The sequence below is a fragment of the Aotus nancymaae genome, unplaced genomic scaffold (assembly GCF_030222135.1).
Source record: "Aotus nancymaae isolate 86718 unplaced genomic scaffold, 86718_ANA_hifiasm-v0.15.2.pri h1tg000033l, whole genome shotgun sequence".
NCBI classification, from domain to species: domain Eukaryota; kingdom Metazoa; phylum Chordata; class Mammalia; order Primates; family Aotidae; genus Aotus; species Aotus nancymaae.
In genome coordinates, this window is record NW_026988447.1 from 57462028 (window position 1) to 57482061 (window position 20034).

At 37.7% G+C, this 20034-nt stretch overlaps 1 protein-coding gene and 1 long non-coding RNA gene across 14 annotated transcripts in view; one reads left to right on the forward strand and one right to left on the reverse strand.

The window, feature by feature from the left end:
* Positions 1 to 1253: 1253 nt before the first annotated feature.
* On the forward strand, positions 1254 to 18618 carry LOC135277802 (uncharacterized). The gene is made up of 3 exons (XR_010345399.1): positions 1254 to 1746; positions 10730 to 10901; positions 15511 to 18618. It is a non-coding gene; the product is annotated as an uncharacterized LOC135277802 (long non-coding RNA).
* SGMS2 (sphingomyelin synthase 2) overlaps positions 11110 to 20034 on the reverse strand; it is an 87636-nt gene continuing 78711 nt past the window's right edge. For 12 of the 13 annotated variants that reach the window (XM_064384025.1, XM_064384029.1, XM_012436489.2 and 9 more), the window contains 2 exons: positions 17325 to 17491; positions 11110 to 15710 (listed from right to left, as the gene is read on the reverse strand). In XM_064384025.1, coding sequence (XP_064240095.1) covers positions 15507 to 15710; positions 17325 to 17491 — 371 coding nt within the window. In that variant the 3' untranslated portion in view covers positions 11110 to 15506. The remainder of the gene's footprint in view (positions 15711 to 17324; positions 17492 to 20034) is intronic. The other variant, XM_064384030.1, reaches the window with a different exon arrangement.

Genomic DNA, 20034 nt, shown 5'->3' on the forward strand with positions numbered 1-20034 from the left:
CTGGCGTAGGGGGTCGGCGGACGAGCGGGCACAGGACCTGAAGTTTGCCCCTAGGTCCCGTTACGCCCCTTTGCTGGGTCAGGCTTGGCGGTGTCTGTCCCTGAAACTAGGATGCTGGCAACACAACCTTGAGCTCTGATTGGCTGTTGGATTTCCTTGTGTCATTCGTTTGTCAATGTCATTTCTTTGTCAACTAACAAATGCATGGTTATAAAGTGCATAAACAGTGCCAGGATCTGTACTGAGTGCGCGAAACTGGTGAGCAGGCCCCTGAGTTGGCTCGGCCTTAGCACCTGTGACCGGAGCCGGGAGAATGGGGTCTCCGACCTATTCCCACAGGCTTCGGTGTAGTAGTGAAAAGACAGGGTTCTTTATCCAAACTGGGATTCGCAGGACCCTTTCCTCCACGCCGATACAGCAGGATGCTGGGAAGCCTTGGAATGCAGAACCTGGGGGTGTCGGCAGGGATGATGGCGGAAGTTGGGGGAACGAGGGGTGGGCAGCGAGGCAGGAGGAGTCCCGTTCGGAGAGCTCGCCCTGGGCTAGAAAATTTTTATGCGAATAGCGAAAGCTATGTCCATTCCTGCGTGTGGCCTGGGTGCAGCAGAAAATGTACTTAAATCCAGAAATAGCGAAGCCAGAATTTGCTGGGGGGATTTAAGTAGTTAGAAATATAAAAAGAAAATAACCGGTTGAGGCGGGGCGGGAATATTATTGGTGTTAGACAAAACTTGAAAGGCTGAGGTTGAAATATTAAATATGAATTGTATCATACTTTAAAAACAAAGTCTTACTTTATTTGATCTTCCCAGAGAAGGATAATAGCTTCCCTGATAAGGGCTTCCCTTTCTGTCTTGTTGAGGCCAAATTCTGTGGTTTCTGTTCAAGTTGGGTTGAGCATAGAATTATCTGTACTGGACTATTTTTCTAGCCTTTTCATTTTTCTCCATACATTAAAAGTTTGAACACCACGTTGTACCTATAAAAATGTGACCGAAGAAAGCATAGTGAGCCCTCTATTTTATTTTATTTAAATAAATACATGATCCGTTTTATTTTTCTATAAACAAGTGATGCCAGTAAGATATGCCTAATTTCAAGTCCACTCTGTTCTCATATTCTTTTTGACATGCTTTTCATGTTATTTTAAGCCTATGCACACCAAACAAAAAACCTCCACACCTCTCGTCTTCTATAATTAACCACTACTTGTGAGACTACTTTTCTCATTTTTTTTGAATTTTTAAATTGTTAGAGAATTTTTTTAAAATTTAAACTACTTGTTTGCAGATGTGATCTTCAACATGACATTTTGGATGTCATCTGATACTAGGGCTTTGCTCTCTAGCCACTGTATACATCTTCCCATTCAAGCATTGAAATTTACAAATGATTTTAAAATAATTGAAGCTGTGACTAATTTAACAACTCCAACAGCCACCCTTTTCTATTGTACAGGATGTAACTGCATGTATAGTGTTTTCCTATATCTTTCATTTTCACTAGGTTAACAGCTGTGAGGCAGATAGGAAATCTGGGTTGTATTTGGCCTTTAAAGAGGTAATTAAGCTAAAATGGAGTCCTGTGGGTAGTTCTTATCTAAGAAGACTGGTGTCTAAAGGACACAAAGAGGAAAGAGGATGTGAGGACACAGGGAGAAGGCAGCCATCTACAAGTCAGGAGAGAAGTCTCAGAAGAAACCAACCCTGCTGACACCTTAAGTTTTGACTTCTAGTCTCCAGAAGGGTGAGCATATAAATTTCTGTTTAAAACATCCAGTCTGTAGTACTTTGTTATGGCTGCCCTAGCAAACTAATACAGGAAGTGATATTGTTCATAATATTATGGATACACTATTTTAGTTTAGTTTAGTTTAATTTTTTTTTTTTTTTTTTGAGATGGAATCTTGCTCTGTCACCCAGCTGGAATGCAGTGGTGCAATCTCGGTTCACTGCAGCCTCCGCCTTCCAGGTTCAAGTGATTCTCCTGTGTCAGCATCCTAAGTAGCTGGGATTACAGGCCCACACCACAACAGGATAATTTTTCTGTACTTTTATTTATTTATTTTTGAGATGGAGTTTCGCTTTTGTTACCCAGGTTGGAGTGCAATGGCGCGATCTCGGCTCACCGCAACCTCCGCCTCCTGGGTTCAGGCAATTCTCCTGCCTCAGCCTCCTGTGTAGCTGGGACTACAGGCACGCGCCACCATGCCCAGCTAATTTTTTGTATTTTTAGTAGAGACGGGGTTTCACTATGTTGACCAGGATGGTCTCGATCTTTTGACCTCGTGATCCACCCGCCTCGGCCTCCCAAAGTGCTGGGATTACAGGCTTGAGCCACTGCGCCCGGCCTTTCTGTACTTTTAATAGAGACGGGGTTTCACCATGTTGGCCAGGCTGGTCTCAGACTCTTGACCTCAGGTAATCTGTCCACCTCAGTCTCCCAAAGTGCTGGGATTATAAGACAAGAGCCACCGTGCTCGGCTGGATATACTATTTTAAACATGAAACCACACAGTTCATTCAGTGCTCCTTAAGGATGAATTTCTCCAAATTCCATTCAGGGTGATTTTGCCACATAAAAGAATACTTTCTGCTTCATTTCTTTTATTTTACATAGGTAAAAATATAATAGCAGAAGCATTAAAGGAAGAGAATACTAAGAGATCTTTTGGGCGTGTAGAAGTGGTAAGAAAGATGGTGAGAGGATTATGGGAAAAAATCATTTTTATTGAGACCCTAAAGATAATTTTAAACCACCCACTTTCCTAGTGCTATCCTTCTTGTTCTACATGGATTTTGGTCAGAATTGTTCGTTACAGTATATTCAAAATAGCTGAGTACTTATTTTGTTATAAAGAGTGATGTTAAATTACTCTATTTGTAAAACAACAATTGTCCAGTTGGTTTGTAATTCTCTGGGAGGTAAATCCCAGAGACCACACCCATCCAGAGTCAATGAGCATGAACAGAGAGAGTGCACGGCTTAAGAAGGGTTTGCAAAATGCTAATTAATAAAAGAGAAAGTGGAAATGTTATTAATACTATTTAGTTGCACAACTCCACTGGTCATTTAAAAATTAACACCTTGGTTCCCTTTAAGTTCTTATGATTTGCTTCATATATACTCATGTCTTCAATATATGTGTTTATGTGCTTTATGTACTCTCTGAGCCTCCACGTTCCTGAGCTGAAATTGGGATAATAAATATACGTTTATCAGGCATAGGGATTAAATAAAGTAACTAGCACAATGTCTAGCAATTAGTACTCAGTAAATAAAAGCTGTAATTATAATAGTGATCTTTGGGTCCTTGATAATAGTTTAAACTTAATAGGTTGTCACTATTGCAGTCTCTTTTTTGCACCTGGCAGATTTACCAAGATTAGAATGTGATACTGGCCAGGATATCGTTTCCTATGTTTTGTATTTATGTCTTATATAATGAATAAATAAACGTGCCTATCTTCAATGTTACCCACTTCATTCCTCTCCACTTGCATGTATTATGTATTACTTGGAGAAGAGATGAAGTTGGCCCCTGAAAAGAAATCTAAATTTCAACATAAGGCAGAATCTCAAAGGTCACAAAATCCAATTCCCAAAACTTCCCTTTATTTGGTCAAAGTGGTGCCAGGATTAGCACACAATTTTTTATTTAACACCAAAATGAACACAGTCCAGACGTCTTTCAATAAAATAGGGGAGCAGGGGAAAGGGAAACTATGGTGTATTTATTTGATAGATGACTACACCACAATAAAAAATGAATCAATTATGACACACTCTACAGCATAAATATCAGAAAATGTGCTCAGTGAAAGAGCCAGGCACAAGAGTACATTCTGAATAGCTGCGTTTATATGAAGTTCTAGAATATGCAAAATGAACCTATGGTGATAGAAATCAGAACGAGGTAGATTGGCCCAAAAGGGACATTGAGAAATTTTTCTAGGGTGGTAGAAATGTTCTATATCTTGACTGAAGTGTTGGTTACTTGGATGTATGCACTTGTTAAAACTTAACTGTTTATTTCACTGTAGTTAAATTATACCTCAGTAAAACAAAAAAGCCAGTATCTTGGAGAAAAAGACATGGTGAAGTAAGCAGACTTAGCAGGTTTAATTTATGAGATGCATCTTTTGTGAGGTGGGTACCCATAGGAACAGTTAGTCACTTTAATTAGCCTGGCCACAATTGTTACCAATTCCTGACATTTCTGGCCAAAGCGTTGCTGAAATCTCTGTTCCTTATTTCTCCTTCATTTACTTCCATTTACTATGCAGAAACCATCGTGGAAACCACATGGGGACCTCTGCCTAAATCTAACTCGGTTGGCCAGGGTCCGTTGTTAACCTTTCTGACTTGTTTACTTCATCTGGTCAAATGAGAAAGTTGTAACAAAAGGACTCTAAGATTCCTCTGGTTCTAACATTCTCCTTCTTAAGTGGATTCTCAGGACTTTGACCTTGGCCTCTGATTACAGCATGCTTAATAAAATCTGAAAGAATAAATTATATTTACACAGCAAAGTATAAGCCGGTTACTTCAATAAAACTAACAAAAGGGGGCCAGATGCGGTGGCCCACACCTGTAATCCCAGCACTTTGGGAGGCCAAGGCAGGCAGATCACTTGACGTCAGGAATTCCAGACCAGCCTGGCCAACATGGTGAAAACCCATTTCCACTACAAATGCAAAAAAATTAGCTGGGCGTGGTGGCAGCTGCCTGTAATTCCAGCTACTCAGGAGGCTGATGTAGGAGAATCGCTTGAACCCAGGAGGCGGAGGTTGCAGTAAACTGAGATCACACCACTGCATTCCACCCTGAGCAAGAGAGCAAGACTCCATCTCAAAAACAAAAACAAAAAAAACAAAGTTGTTACCTCCTTGTGTAGGTAACTCCTTTGCCTGATAACGAAGTCTTATTTCTAAACCTTACTAAGAATTAAGTTTTAGAAAGAAAGGACATTGAAAGGTTACCTACTTCTTCTTTTAGGCAAGAATATACTCGTTGCAAACCAGATATTTCAAAGCCAATATTTTCTTCTCTTTTTTAAAAGAGTAATACAGTTTTTGTAGAAAATTTGAAAATTCAGGAAACTATAAAGGATGAAACTATAACCTTTTTATTCTTACCACTCAGAGGTAATATTTATAACATTTGTGTATATATTCTTCTAGTCTTATATATGTATTTCTAAACCTTATAAATATTTCAATTTATGTATTTATAAATTTATAAATATATGAGTAAAATATATCATTAAAATTTTCCATGTTGTTCTCCCACAAATCTTTTTTTTTTTTTGAGATAGAGTCTCACTCTGTCACCCAGCTGGAGTGCAGTGGTGTGATCTCAACTCACTGCAACCTCTGCCTCCCGGGTTCAAGTGATCCTCTTTCCTCAGCCTCCCGAGTAGCTGGGATTACAGGCGCATACCACCTGGCCCAGCTAGTATTTGTATTTTTAGTAGACACGGGGTTTCACCATGATAGCCAGGCTGGTCTTGAACTCCTGACCTTGTCTTTCCATCTATTTAGATCCTTAATTTCTTTCAGTAATGCTTTCTACTTTTAGCACACAGGTCTTTTGCCTCCTTGGTTAAACTGATTCCAAAGTACTTTATTCTTTTGATGCTATTATGAATGAATGGTTGTCTTCATTTCCTTTTCAGACTGTTCATTGTTAGTGTATAGAGACGATTGTTTTTGTCTGCAAATTTGCTGAATATATTCATTAGATACAACAGTTTAAAATTTTTTAACTTTTAATTTTTCATTCAGGCATATGATTTGAAATCTAAACAAGTTTTTCTGTTGAATTTTTATTTTTCTACATATAAGATCATGTCATATACGGATAGTTAATTTTTCTTCTTCCTTTCTAATTTCAATGCCTCTTATTTCTTTTTCTTGCTTAGTTGCTCTGGCAAGAACTTCCAATACTATGTTGAATGGAAGTGGAGAACTGGGCATTCTTCACTTGTTCCTGATCATTCTTAACATTTCCCTTTTAGAGGAAAAGCTTTCAGTCACCATCGCGCATGACGTTAGATGGCTTTTTATAACTTCCTTATGTTGAGGTAACTTCCTTTTATTCCTAGTTTGTTTAGTTTTATCATGAAAGAATGTTGAATTTTGTAAAATGCTTTTTCTGCATCAGTTGAAATGATCATGTCCTTTTTACCCAACATTCAGTTAATATAGTGTATTATGTTGATTGATTTTCATGTTAAACCATCCTTACATTTCAGGAATAAATCTCATTTGGTCTTGTTATATATCCCTGTTGATATGCTGCTGAATTCAGTTGGCTAGTAGTTTGTTGAAGATTTCATGCCAATGTTTATAAGGGATATAAGTCTGAATTTTTTTTTTTTTGTAGTGTTTTTGTCTGGCCTTGGTAGTGGTGATAATTCTGCCTTCATAGACTGAATTAGGAAGTGGTCCTTTTTCTGAAAAAGTTTGAGGATTGCTGTTAATTATTTCTTTCTTTTTGAGAGAGGATCTTGCTCTGTTGCCCAGGCGGGAGTGCAGTGGTGTGATCACAGCTCACTGCAGCCTTAACTTCCCAGGCTCAAACAGTCCTTCTACTTTGTGCCCAAGTAGCTGGAACCACAGGCACGTGTCACCATGCCCAGCTTTTATTTATTTTTATTTTTTTATTTTTTGTAGAGATGGGTTTTTGTTATGTTGCCCAGGCTAGTTTCAAACTCCTGGGCTCAAGTGATCCAACCACCTTAGCCTCCCAGAGAGTTGGGAATACAGGTCCCAACCATGTCTGGCCACTTTTTCCTTAAATGTTTAGTAGAATTCACCAACAAAGTCAAGTTTCAGGGTTTTTGTTTGTTGAAAAGTTTCTGATTACTCATTCTACCTCCTTGCTAATTAGAGGTCTATTTAGATTTTCTATTGCTTCGTGATTCAGTACCCGCAGGTTTTGTGTACATGTGTTCATTGTAATCTTATAGTCCTATTTCTGTATAATCAGTAGTAATATCTCCATTTTCATTTCTGATTTTAGTAATTTGAGCTGCCTTTTTCTCTTAGGCAATCTAGCTAAAGGTTTGTCAATTCCGTTGCTCTTTACAAAGAACCAACTTTTCATTTCATTGATTTCTCTGTTGCTTTTCTACTCTCTATTTATCTTTGCTCTAGTCTTTATTATTTCCTTCCTCCTGCTAACTTTGATTTCATTTGGTCTTCTTTTTCAAGTCCCTTAAGATCGAAAGTTACATTATTGATTTCTTCTTTTCTAAACGTATGCATTTACGGCTGTACATTTCATTCCGTGCTGTTTTTGCTGCACCTCACGGTTTTTTGGTATCCTGTATTTTTGTTATTTGTCTCAAAGTATTTTCAAATGTCCCTTGCAATTTCTTCTTTGTTCCACTGTTAAGTGTGTTGGTTAATTTCCACATATTTGTGATTTTTTTCGGTTTAGGCAATTTCATTTTAAATAGCTCCAGGAGAAGACTTGTCACCACTTCTTTTGGAAAGACTGCTATACAGCAAAACATTGAACAATTGTTTTTGTTTTTTAACTGAGCTCTGATATAATTTAATCTCAAAATGCTCTGAGAACTGCCCACACTCTGATATTCTATCCCACATAGAGGCAGATTATTAAAAAATCACCTCACTAGTTATCGGTGAAATACTTTTCACTAGTAACTTTGTTGGTAGTACAGGATGGTACTAAACATATTGTGCCACTGTGATCCATCAGCTATAGTTATTAGGTTTGTGCACAAGTAACTGCAGTTTTTGAAATGAAAAGCAATGGCAAAAACCGAAATTACTTTTACACCAACCTAATACTTGGGACTGGGATAACAGGATCGCTCTTAATCCCACAGTCAAGGGCATCATAGAGTGAAATGTTCTCTTTTTATCAGAAAAAAGACATTTCCACACTAGCAATTCATCATTCACTTTTCTGGAAGTTTCTGGAGAGATTATGGCAAAACAATTCAAGTATCTGATTAGTGTACACAATGTGGGAAAGGCTGGCAGAGTGGGGGCTTTAGAAACATAATCTTAGACATAAGACATTAAAACTCATTAACAGTATGTTTCCTTTATTCTAACAAACTTGTGGACTCAGACACGTGAGGATTCTTTTGCCTTCAAGGTCATTTTGTACTAGAAGCCAACTTCTCTCCCCTTTGAAATTTAGTAAATTGCAATTTTAAGAAAAATCTGTAGCATGTGACGAAGAACCTGTTCCAAGGACAGTTTGCTTCTGAAACTAATTTCCTGATAAGGGAATAAAGACCATGACCTTTATTTTAAAAATAACAAAACCCTAACAAAACTCATGGTGACCACAGTGATTATGACAGGGAGGCAGCAAGCAATAGCCCACAATAACAAAACTCAACTTCTAGCTCTAACATTTATGAACCCTTTCATCTCATAAAATGGGGTCACCTTCTCTTGCCTTGCTTACTTCATAGGGTTTTGTGAAGATTAAAGGATGTCAAGCGTTAACTGTAAAATGTTATGTTTAATTACAGGTGCCACATATGAATTAAATGTGCATTATATATATATATAAATATATATATACACACACATGCATAGTACATAATTCATTACTATCCTAACATATTAGTAATACAGTATTACACTTCTGATATTCTTATATATTAGAAGAAAATAAAGTTTACATGTCAGTTTATGAAGCATCTATGACTTTACTTACAAGCCCACATGGATGGGCTTTCATTGGATGCTGGGAGAAGACACAAGACTCCTGAGTCAGAGACAAAGGACTTCACTACTCATAGCACAGCAGTAGCCAAAGTGTCAGCATGGTTGCTTTGGTTCCCTTGTCTCTTAAATCCCATGGGGATGACTTGGAGAGGTCAAGATAAGACAGATGCTACATATTCAGTGGGTTGGCACCTCAGCTGAGGACCACTGAGCTTGGTGTTTTTACTGCTTTACAGTAAACAGGAAAAAACCCTTCTCTTTATTCAGGGTGATGTGCTACCTGATTTCTTTCTTTTTTTTTTTTTTTTTTTTTTTGAGATGGAGTTTTGCTCTTGTTACCCAGGCTGGAATGCAATGGCACGATCTCGGCTCACCGCAATCTCTGCCTCCTGGGTTCAGGAGGCAATTCTCCTGCCTCAGCCTCCTGAGTAGCTGGGATTACAGGCACGCGCCATTATGCCCAGCTAATTTTTTGTATTAGTAGAGACGGGGTTTCACCATGTTGACCAGGATGGTCTCGATCTCTTGACCTCGTGATCCACCCACCTCGGCCTCCCAAAGTGCTCGGACTGATTTCTTAACATTGCTTACTGCAAACACAATCCTGAGAAATGGCCTGGGTAACAGGAGTTTGGGCCTTGCACTCAGCATGCCCAGCAAAAAATGTGCTAGATGGATGCTCAGGGACCATGACACACAATACCTCTCCCAACCTTTGGATGAGATAAAATTTGATGTCTATTTTGTGATTTTGCTAAAATATTAAATAGAAAAGAATGGTAACATTCAGTGACAATGCATTCAGAAAAGTAATTCACTTCTACTTCTGGAATATCTAGCTGGCTATGAAGGCCCTGACCAATATTTCCTAAAACTTACAAACATTTCATAAGACGTGCATATATTTTATACAATTGAATTTCTTATGATGTGACCTAGGAGTTATGGGCAAGACATTCACACTTTGATGTCAGGAATTTTATATATCAGCAGCTCTAGTGCATGGCACACAAACACTAAATGCTTGATGAACAAAATCTAGTTTCCTGCCTTCCTATGGCTCAGGAAACTCAAAATATCAGAGAAGATGAATATTATCAAAACTTGTGGCCACCACTTAATAGCATGATCATCTGGAGAGACTAAAGGCTTTACCCGGGGCCAAGGCTGTAATGACCTACAATCAACAAACCTTACAGACTTGAAGCTGAGTCCGTGGTTAAATAGGCATGTAGATGACACTTTTCTATCTTTAAATGTGGTGGGGATGGAATGGGGGTGTTGAAGTAAGCAGATTTAAATTCACTTTATAGTGAAACTAGCATCTAATCCTGGGGGCAAAACCTGGACACACCACTACACTCAAATTCTAAAATCAACAGCTGTGAGGTAGAGGTCTCAAATCAAGCATGAATAATCACCATTCTTTCCGTTTAAGTGGTTTTATTACTTAAGAAATTTGCCCATGATTAGTGTGATTGAAAATGCCACTTTAACTGCAGTTGTAAAGTTATGGGAGTAAGAGACAGTTACTACTTTAAAAGACTTCACAATCCACAGCACTTTAAATGCCCAGAGTTTTATCCTCTCATAGGAGGTGCACTCAAGAGCTTTTCTATGAAGAAAACAAATGGAACCCAGAATGAATTAGCCCATTAGTAAAAGTTCCTGTTAGTCCCTTGCATAATGAACAAGAGTTCATGTTAGTTTCTTGCACCATGCGTTCTAGATAAGGGCAGCCTTTGAAGCCATATGGCCAGCAAAATCAGCATGCCAGTGTTTCCACAGGATGATGAGAACATCACTGTGATGAGCTTTTCATCCAGGGTCTGAGTGGAGTGGCAGAAAAACTATTCTGATCTATGCTGTCTCATTTCTAGATAATCCAAGGATAAAGCGTGGACTATCTCCTGTAACTTACTCTTTGAACCTTATTATCTTATCCTATTCACCCCACTGAATTGCTTTTACAAAATTTATCTTGGGGGAGGGGCATTTGTCATCAGCAGGTTCAGAACCAACTTACTGCATCCTGCTGTTGCAATGTCTAGTAAACTCCAGCTGAGGACATTACCCTAGGCTTCTGTCTTGTGAAGGCACGAGGACACTGAGTGACAGAAAGGAGTCTGCTTTTCATGAGTGACTTTGTCCTACTGTGAACAATGAAAATCAACATTGTGTGTAAGTGATTATTTTCTTCTCCATGAATGACCTTGTATCGTTCTGAATTATTTTCACCTTAAATCCATTAATTGAAGGTTATTATTTTCAAAATACTGCTTAAATATCCCTTCTGCAACTTTAACAAGTACTCTAAAACTAGACCTCTTTCATAAATGATACATTTTGTACATGGAAAGAAACAGTAATACTAATTTTGAAAAGAGTGTTGATGTCACTGTGGTTTATTAGGTAAATACAAAGTATAGGCTCTTGCATTTTTTTAAAAGCAAAACCAAAGAGATTAGAAACCAAGTACACATATCCTCTTTAGAAGAGAAACATAACTCAGTTTTAACAATTAGGCACTTAAAAATGTACATGTAAGATAACATTTTAGAAGCATAAACTATAGTTACACTCCTAAATTCCTCCTGAAATGTTTACAAACACAAAATCACAAGCATGAAAAACAGATTTCCTCTTTATCAGAAAAGGAACCTGAATTCAAATACAATATGATAAACCAATGATTAAGGTACTGGTGGGTAGGAGAAAAGAGCTTCTGAAATTTACATATTTGATTTAAATGTAAGCATTTCATAAAACTATCACAATAGCATACAGTAGATATCATAATGAAAAATATATGTCAGGAAAATAATGAATTCTAGACTTAAAATTTTACTTTACAACAAGGCACTTAACACATTGAAACAGTACAGTAAATTTCCGAAAGAATGCAATTGGCTACCTCGCAAATCTTGTAATAATATTTCTTTTGTGAATATACGGTAACATAACCATACATTTTGCAGCATTAATCATTGCATAGGAAGTAAATTAAATAATGAATTCCAACTTGGCAATTAGATTAGTTTATATTCCTAGTTTCCTCTTTTTCTTTTAAAGGACAATTTTAAATAATTTCACAACAAAGCACTCTTCTCATTCATGATTTATTTAGAACACAGCATATATTAATGAGTAATAAAATATATCAGAACTTATAAGGTGAATATCTGTATAAAAACTTATCTTTGGGTACCATTGACATGATTTTCAGTGTTTGGGTGTTGAAGTCAAGAGCACTTCTTAATAGAAGAAATATTTTTAGCAACTGAGTTAAAGGAGTTAAATTATTGCAACACAAGGACACTTAAAGCAAAAATACCAAAAATCTTTACATATATAAATAGAAAAGCCTTCAATACATGGCATATAACTTATAATATGCTTGATTTAAACATGTAAACTCATTAAGAGATTCCTTCTTACAATTCCTTACACTACAGAGGCTAGTGTGTTAAGACTGGCTTAAAGTTTGAATCAGTTTTACAGTGCAAAACAAAAACAAAAAAGAATTAAGAAAGAAATGGTCAAACTATATGAGGGGCAAAATGTGAACTTTCAATGAAAAAAAAAAACTGCATGAGTTCTATCGTGTAAAAAAAAAAAAGACAACAAATTTGGTGTTTCAAAGTAAACAAAATATAGGTAGTTATAAAGGGAGACAGTAATGATTGTGATCATGAGAGGTAAAAATGTTCTATAAATTTTCTTTGATCAAATGGATAAAAGGTTAGAATTACAAGTCCTTAGATAATCTGAGCACATTTTACCTTTGGGAAAGGTTTAAAATGCTTTTAAAATAATTCATTTCACATGAAATTTTCAGATTATTGGCAAACATAACAAAAATCAAATGCCTTTTATAAACTTGAAAATACATTTTAAAAGTGGTGTTTATGTTCCAAGTCATAGAGTGTACTGCCACAAGGGGGCGCTGTAATACAGCAAAGAACCCTAATGCGGTGTCACCCACAAACCAGAGCAGACCCAATCAATACTCACTCTCAAAACAGCCTTCCTTCCACAACAAAACTTGTTTTCCAAGATGCCAGTAAATTATGTAACAAATTTACAATTAGTTCAAGTGGTCTTAGGGAAGGATGCTTTATTTTCAGATCTAGTGGAGAAGCGCAAAAACTAGAATCTGAGGGAACTTAATTTGAAAGCATTTAGAAAAAAATGTGATGTACTCTATAGGAATTATATGTTATAGGTATTTCTCAGACAACCTAAATTATAGGAAAAGCTTCAAACAGGAGCACAGACTTACAAAAAACAAGGATAATATGTATCTTAATTGGCAAAGAACAGGTGCTCCAAACATTTACCATTTCAAAGGCAAGATCATACTTGTTTCATATCCCAAAGTGGCACATTGGGTTGAAGCTCAAGTTTGCTTTCCTGCATGTAAATGGGTTTTGCTATTTATTTTTCCCCATCTTGAAATTTTGAATCCCTCACCCTTATTTTCAAACCATGGATTTCAATGACAGAGCTACGACACGTGTGTGTAAAGACGTGGCAGCGGCACTGTCCACGCTGGCATCATAGGTGTCTTTAAAGTTCTTTAAAAGGTGACTTTTTAAATGAAAAAACTGGATTACTTGACTAAAATGCAAGGCTTAGTGTTTCAAGGGTATGTAGCAATTGGTACACAATGCGTTTTTAAACTTAAGTTTAAACACTTTTCCTTATTCAATAGAAGAAAAGTGGGTTATCCAGACACAGCTGAATAAGGCTCTTAGGTGTATTAAGTTGTTTTATTTGAATTAGAGGCTCAATGAAAATACCAGTGTTCACAGAACAAAACTCAGGCTTCTGTATCAGATGATTTTCCTCATTATCGGGTAACAGGAACTTAAAAATCAGAGCTTTCAAGCAGAACGCCTTGTTCTCGCACAAGTGTTGCTATTTAATAAATGAACATAAGCAAACATTATATAGAATTATGTCTAAACTCATCAGGTAAACTAGATATGTGTTTATTATTGGTGTATTTAATAAGAAATACCAGAAAATTCCTTGTGCTTCAAAGCCTGCCAAAGATGTTTGGGGTTTTAATTCTTGCTTCAAATAACTGAATTAAAGAGTCTTGCTTCATGACTTTAAATTCAACTATCTTTTCTTTAGTGACTACTCTATGACACACAGAAAAAGCCATTCTGAAAACATACACATGATTTTAGCACTGAAGGATGTTGACCCTTCTGAACAATTTGTATTGTGATTTTCTCAAGGAATTTAAAGGTCAATTTTGTGTAATAAAGGCTGACTAGTTTATAATGATAAATTTGGGGATGTTTTCCATTCTAAATGAAAGAAAAATTTCACCTTCAATATAAACATACTGCCTTCTTCTGCCTGCATTGGCCTCTCTACCCTCTGCCCTAGTGTTAATAATTTTGTAACCTTAAAACTTTCTAAGGTTTCTAGAAGTCTTGCAAATTGACCTTCCAGTAGTTAAGAAATGAAGCCAGGAATTGTTCAAAAGATCCAACAGCATTAAATAATGCACTAAATCTGATAACATAAATCCGATCAATGTTTTAAAATCTATTTTTTGGCATCACCTTAAAGAAATTTAGAAACAGTTATCCCCCTTTACTGTGTAGCTGTAATTCACACACTGATTCTGAGGTTATATTATAGTGCAGCACCATGTTATCATTTTCACAGGGTAAAAGTAAAATTACATAATTGTGGCATATGTCCCTAGCACTAGTTTATGAGAAGCTGAGTCTCTTGCTAAAAGCAAGGACACATTAACTTTCAGGTTCCATCTTGGTTTTTCCATAAACCACAACCATAAGAAGGAAGAAATCATGACCAAATATATTTCTGCACTCCAATTAGGAGCCCTAAAATTGATCTTACACCAGGGTCTGACCTGGAAGGGAAACAGGCTCATTTCCCATGTGGCATGAGCCTCAGTTGACACACACATGTTTTCAGCTGTGCTAGAAGAGCTGACTTCCCTGGGGTACCAGATCCAAATTTACAAGGCGGACAGCATCTATGTGTGTACTCAACAGCCAGTCATTAGCAGAAACGACCTCATGTTTCCTGTGTATCTGTCATAGAGATTTTAAAGTGAAACATTTACACACACGTAAAATCTGTGGGCTGTGTGTCAAATACTTTCATGTTTACTTGGATAAAATGATCTGTTAAAAACAAAAGAAAACAAAAAATTTAAAGTGCTGCACACTGGGTGACAGCAGCAGTGTGCACTTCGGACTCAATCCTAACTTTCCCCATGACAGGGTAGAAACAAAATTCACCCAAAGCTGACGCACAACCCACCGATCTCCCCCTTGCTAAACCTAATGCTAAAAACCACTCTCGACATTAGGTTGTTCTATTTACACAGTGGCTGTAGATGTCCAGATATTTTATTTAAAATATTAACACATTCTTCTGATCTTGGGAGGAAAAATATCCTGAAAAAATTCTGAAGCAGAGGGTCTCAGTGGAGAAAGAAGAAAGAAAGGAGGAATATGTTCTTTGGCACCTCTTTAACCAGCTCATTAGTAAAGTCCCAGGGTGGGGGCTTGTCACCAATGAATGAAGAGCTGCAAGAGAATGTATCTTTCTCAGGATGAAGAAGAAAATCAGTCAGAGGGTAATACTTTGTTCATTTTTCTAATCATTTACACAAAATTTGGTCCGTTTCTTCATTTACCAGTCAGTTCTCCTAAAATAAAAAACAAAACTACACCTTTGGTTACAGCGTTAACTCTTTTGGTGTAAGAGCCGATGCCTTTGTCTTGCTCCTCAGGTAGATTTCTCATTGTCTTCACCAATCTTCTGAACCCGTGAATACTTTTTGCATGATGATTTGAAGCAGCCAGGAGGCCAAGACAGCGGCCAGGAGAAGCAGCAAGGAATTGAGCCTTGGACATTTTTCTCAAAAAAATAAAAGATGGGGAACCACCATGCTCGAGATAAGAAATTAGTCTGTGAAGAGACCTTCAAGTTCTGCAAATGGTAGACAAAAAAGTAAAATGAGTCATATCTTTCTTGATTTGCATCGTAATTATTTTCTTAAATTGTCATTCACTGTATCCTAGGGAAAACCAGAATTCAGATCACATGGCAGTAATGATTTTCATGTCCTTTCCCTAACTCTACCATGACTCTGGTCCGCTAACACACCTAGATGTCTTTCCTTCCTTTGCCGCTCATGCAATTTCTTCTGCCTGCAATTCTAGTAAGAATGGAGACTCAGGGAATGGATGTCAAAATTGTTCTTGAGGAATAATTTTCAGGATGTGTGAGTGATCAAATCTAGGGGCCAAGCAAGTCAAGGAGTGAAAGAAAAGCTCAGAAGGTTGACACATTTAAGAGGAAAGATAAAAATTTTGGTTCAGTGGTGTCAGTCGTCATCTAGATGGAAGTGTAAGGAGGAAGATGGAAATAGGAGACTATAATATAGGAAACAGAGCTGCAAAGAGAAATAAGGTAATCCAGAGAAAGAGCATTTATTAATGGACACCAAGAGTTGGATGTAGATTTGGAAATGCCATATTTCAGTTGCTCACAAATTCTCCAACTTGACGATATGGCAAGTCTATTCAAAGATAAGTAAGTCATGGTACACAGACCAAGACTAGGAGAAGACAGAGATGGGGAGGAATAATTCTGCCTTGGGACCAAGGAAGAGAGCAAGAGTTAGAGAAGGCTTCCCAGAAGAGGTGGCATTTGAACTAGTTCTTTAAGTATGAATGGGAGAAGAAAGAAAAGGGTATCTGGAAACAAGGAAGCAGCAGAAGCAAATGAGGAAGAATCAGAAGGGAAGCCAGAGAGCACCATTATCACCAGAGGATATACCAAATCCAGTCATTCATAAGCTATTTATTTTGTGTGATTTTTTAAAAATAGCTGTTACCGGCTGGGTGCAGTGGCTCACGCCTGTAATCCTAGCACTTTGGGAGGCTAAGGCTGGAGGATCACTTGAGGTCAAGGAGTTCAAGACCAGCCTGGCCAACATGGTGAAACCCTGTCTCTACTAAAAATACAAAATAAAAATAAGCCGACATGGTGCCGTGCACCTGTAATCCCAGCTATTTGGGAGACTGAAGCACAAGAATCGCTTGAACCTGGGAGGTGGAGGTTGCAGTGAGCCAAGATTGTGCCACCGTACTCTAGCCTGGGCGATAGAGCAAGACTCTGTCTCAAAACAAACAAACAAACAAAAAAAAAACCTGTTACCTTCTCCTTAAAATGAATTTAAGTTGAAGGCAGGAATTATGTCTTATTCAGCTGCACTACAATACTTTTACAGAGAAGTTTCCTAAATCTTAATTTAGTACATATATTTCTTCAATTCTAGTATAAATTACCTGAATTAGTAACACACTGTGCTCTATAACCTTATGACATTTTTATCCATAAATGGCATTTACATTTGTGAAGTTCTTTGCTTTATTTTAAAAAACGGTAATGGATATATGTTTCAGTGAATGGACCTAAGCCACACATTTGAGTGGCAGTATCAGTTATCCCCATTAAGCTACCTCAAACTCCACAACATAAAAAGGGTCCACTGCATTAAAATAAAAGAAATTATCCAAGCATCTTCACTGCTCTCACCTTTTCATTGGCCATTGAATGGTACCACCAAAACAGCCGTGTTGTGATATAATAAGCAACGATCACATCGATAGTGTAGTGTTCATGTGCTACAAGAATGCAGATGATCCCGGCAGCACTCAGCAGCCAGCAGATTAAATGATACCACCAGAAGTGGCGAGGCGAATCTGGACAGTAGAAAAGTTAGAGTTAATAAGATTCCCAGAGATAAATTTAATGATTACAGTCTGTCCTAATGACCTTAACTAGAATAACCCAGGATCAGGAAGTCACCAGAAGGAGAAAACTGATAACCTAAACTGACTCACTATGAATTGCCCAGGATCTGCTTAGGTCGGAGGGAGGCAGAGGGGCTCCCTGGCAGCAAGTGTAATAGTCAGTCACTGGGGAAGCTGGTAAGACTAGACATTCTAGGCCTTGCCCATGTGAATAAGCTGTTTAATATGAAAAGGAACAGAATTTCTTATTAGGTTTCTTACTAGGTTGGCTGAAATTGCTGTATACTGACTCACATAAAGGAGCCACTTTCCCAGTGGAAAGAAACATAGTAGGGGTCAAAAGAAGAGGTGGTTGTCTATGAGAATAGGGGGGTGGAAATAGGAAAGCAGGAGTAATTTCAGGTTTTAAATTTATATTATTTCTCCAGGGGTATGTGTAGGGTAAGCATGTTCATGTTAGAAGGAATGGCACTGTGGCTAGCAATATTTTGATTCTCAGCAATTTTACACTGTTACTGCCAATAGCAACTATAAAACATTCCCTCTGCAAAGGTTAAGATTTCTGATCATTCACTTATGGACTCAGCCTTCCTAGTAGGTCACTTAAAAGTTCATTCTACTTACCAGCTGTAAGAGATAGCTATGGCACTCACTGGTTTAAACATGATGGTCCTCCCCTTCTCACAGATGTGTTAAATGACAAATATAATTGAAACCAGAGTTCATCTCTAATAACTTGGTAATCTGTTTTATTTTAAAGCTGTATTAGCTCACAATAAAAGTCCAATAAGCTGAAATTGATTTCATATTTAACTATGTTTACATTCATAGTGATATTTACTTTCACATGTAGAAGGGTGACTGAATAGCAAAAGGATTCATTTCCAGAACTTTATTTATTTATTTATTTATAGACAGAGTTTCACTCCTGTCACCCATGCTGGAGTGCAATGGTGTGATCTCAGCTCACTGCAACTTCTGCCTCCTGGGTTCAAATGATTCTCCTGCTTTACCCTCCCGAATAGCTGGGATTACAGGTGTACACCATTATGCCTGGCTAATTTTGTATTATTAGTAGAGATAGGGTTTCACCATGTTGGCCAGGCTGGTCTTGAACTCCTGACCTCAGGTGACCTGCCTGCCTTGGCCTCCCAAAGTGCTGGGATTACAGGCATGGGCCACTGCACCCAGCCCATTTCCAGAACTTTAAATGAAATACCAAATCAGGTATCATTCAAATATAATTTTTTGCTAAAATTAGCTATTGCTCTGTTTGTCCCAAATGGAACAGTAAGAAAATAAAACTGTATTGCCTTTTAAAGTCTGATTTTCTAATTTTGGATATATTCCTTATTACTTATCAGTTACTTCATTCTGCCACTAAGTTCTGGCAGACAACTCATGGAATCTCAGAATTGTAATAGGAGAGGCCTTACTCTTGCAGTCTTGGGGGCCAGATCCAGTCTCCATGACTGTTATGTTAGACTTAGGACATTAAAAATTGACCGACATTGAGAAATCTGGAGGGCTCACAGAATATGCATTCTCCAGCACCTCAGACCCTACCCTTCCCTAAGGTCTCTCAGCAGTCCTGCTTCCCTACTTACAGGTCATCTGGTATCTGTCTTAGAAGTTCAGAATGTTTGGGCAAACTAGAACTAATTTGCATTTGTTTATTCACAAGAAGCCAAGCTGAAGTAGGTACAGAGGTGGCCTGAATCTTCATTTTCCTACTCATGGGATTGCAAGTGAGATTTTAGGAACGGCTGGAAACCCAGCAGTGGTTTCTCATAAAAATGTATTTCCTATTATGCGCTACCACTTTGGGCTCACCACTCATTAACAGAACATTGGCTGGCCCAAAGAAAAGAGTGAATAGAAGCTGTTTTGAAATAGAAAAGGACAAATGGTAATACTCTTACTTTCTCATTTATCCCATAGGGTTAACAATGAGCTAGACTACAACACAAATAATAGTTAACTTCACCATCTGTGTGGGATTCTAGCCCTAGGGGTCATGAAATAATAGAGACAATGGACTTGGTAGGGTGGCCAGGTAAAAACCCAAAAATCTGTTCTCTACTAGCCAGTTGTTTGGCACTAACAGCTAGTCTGATTTCTCCTGGCTAATTTTATCAGGAAGCTATGTGCTAATTATAATATTTGCATGACTGTACGAAGCACTCCCTTGCTAATCCCCAAATGGTCCTGGTGCCACATTTTCATGTGCTTCTCACAACTAAATTTAAATCTACTCATGACAACAGAGCAAACAAGGAAAGAGTCCAAACTGATCAAAAGGCAGGAAAGTAAAAAAATATATAAATGATGCATCTAATTCTAGAAGCAGACTTTTCAAAGAAACCACTGGAACCACTACTTACTCAGAACAAGAACATACAGTATAATTTAGAAGATAAATGTTTTTCTTAATTGCATAGAGAAAACAGACAGAAACATGAAATGTTCTACTTACATACAGAACTGACTAT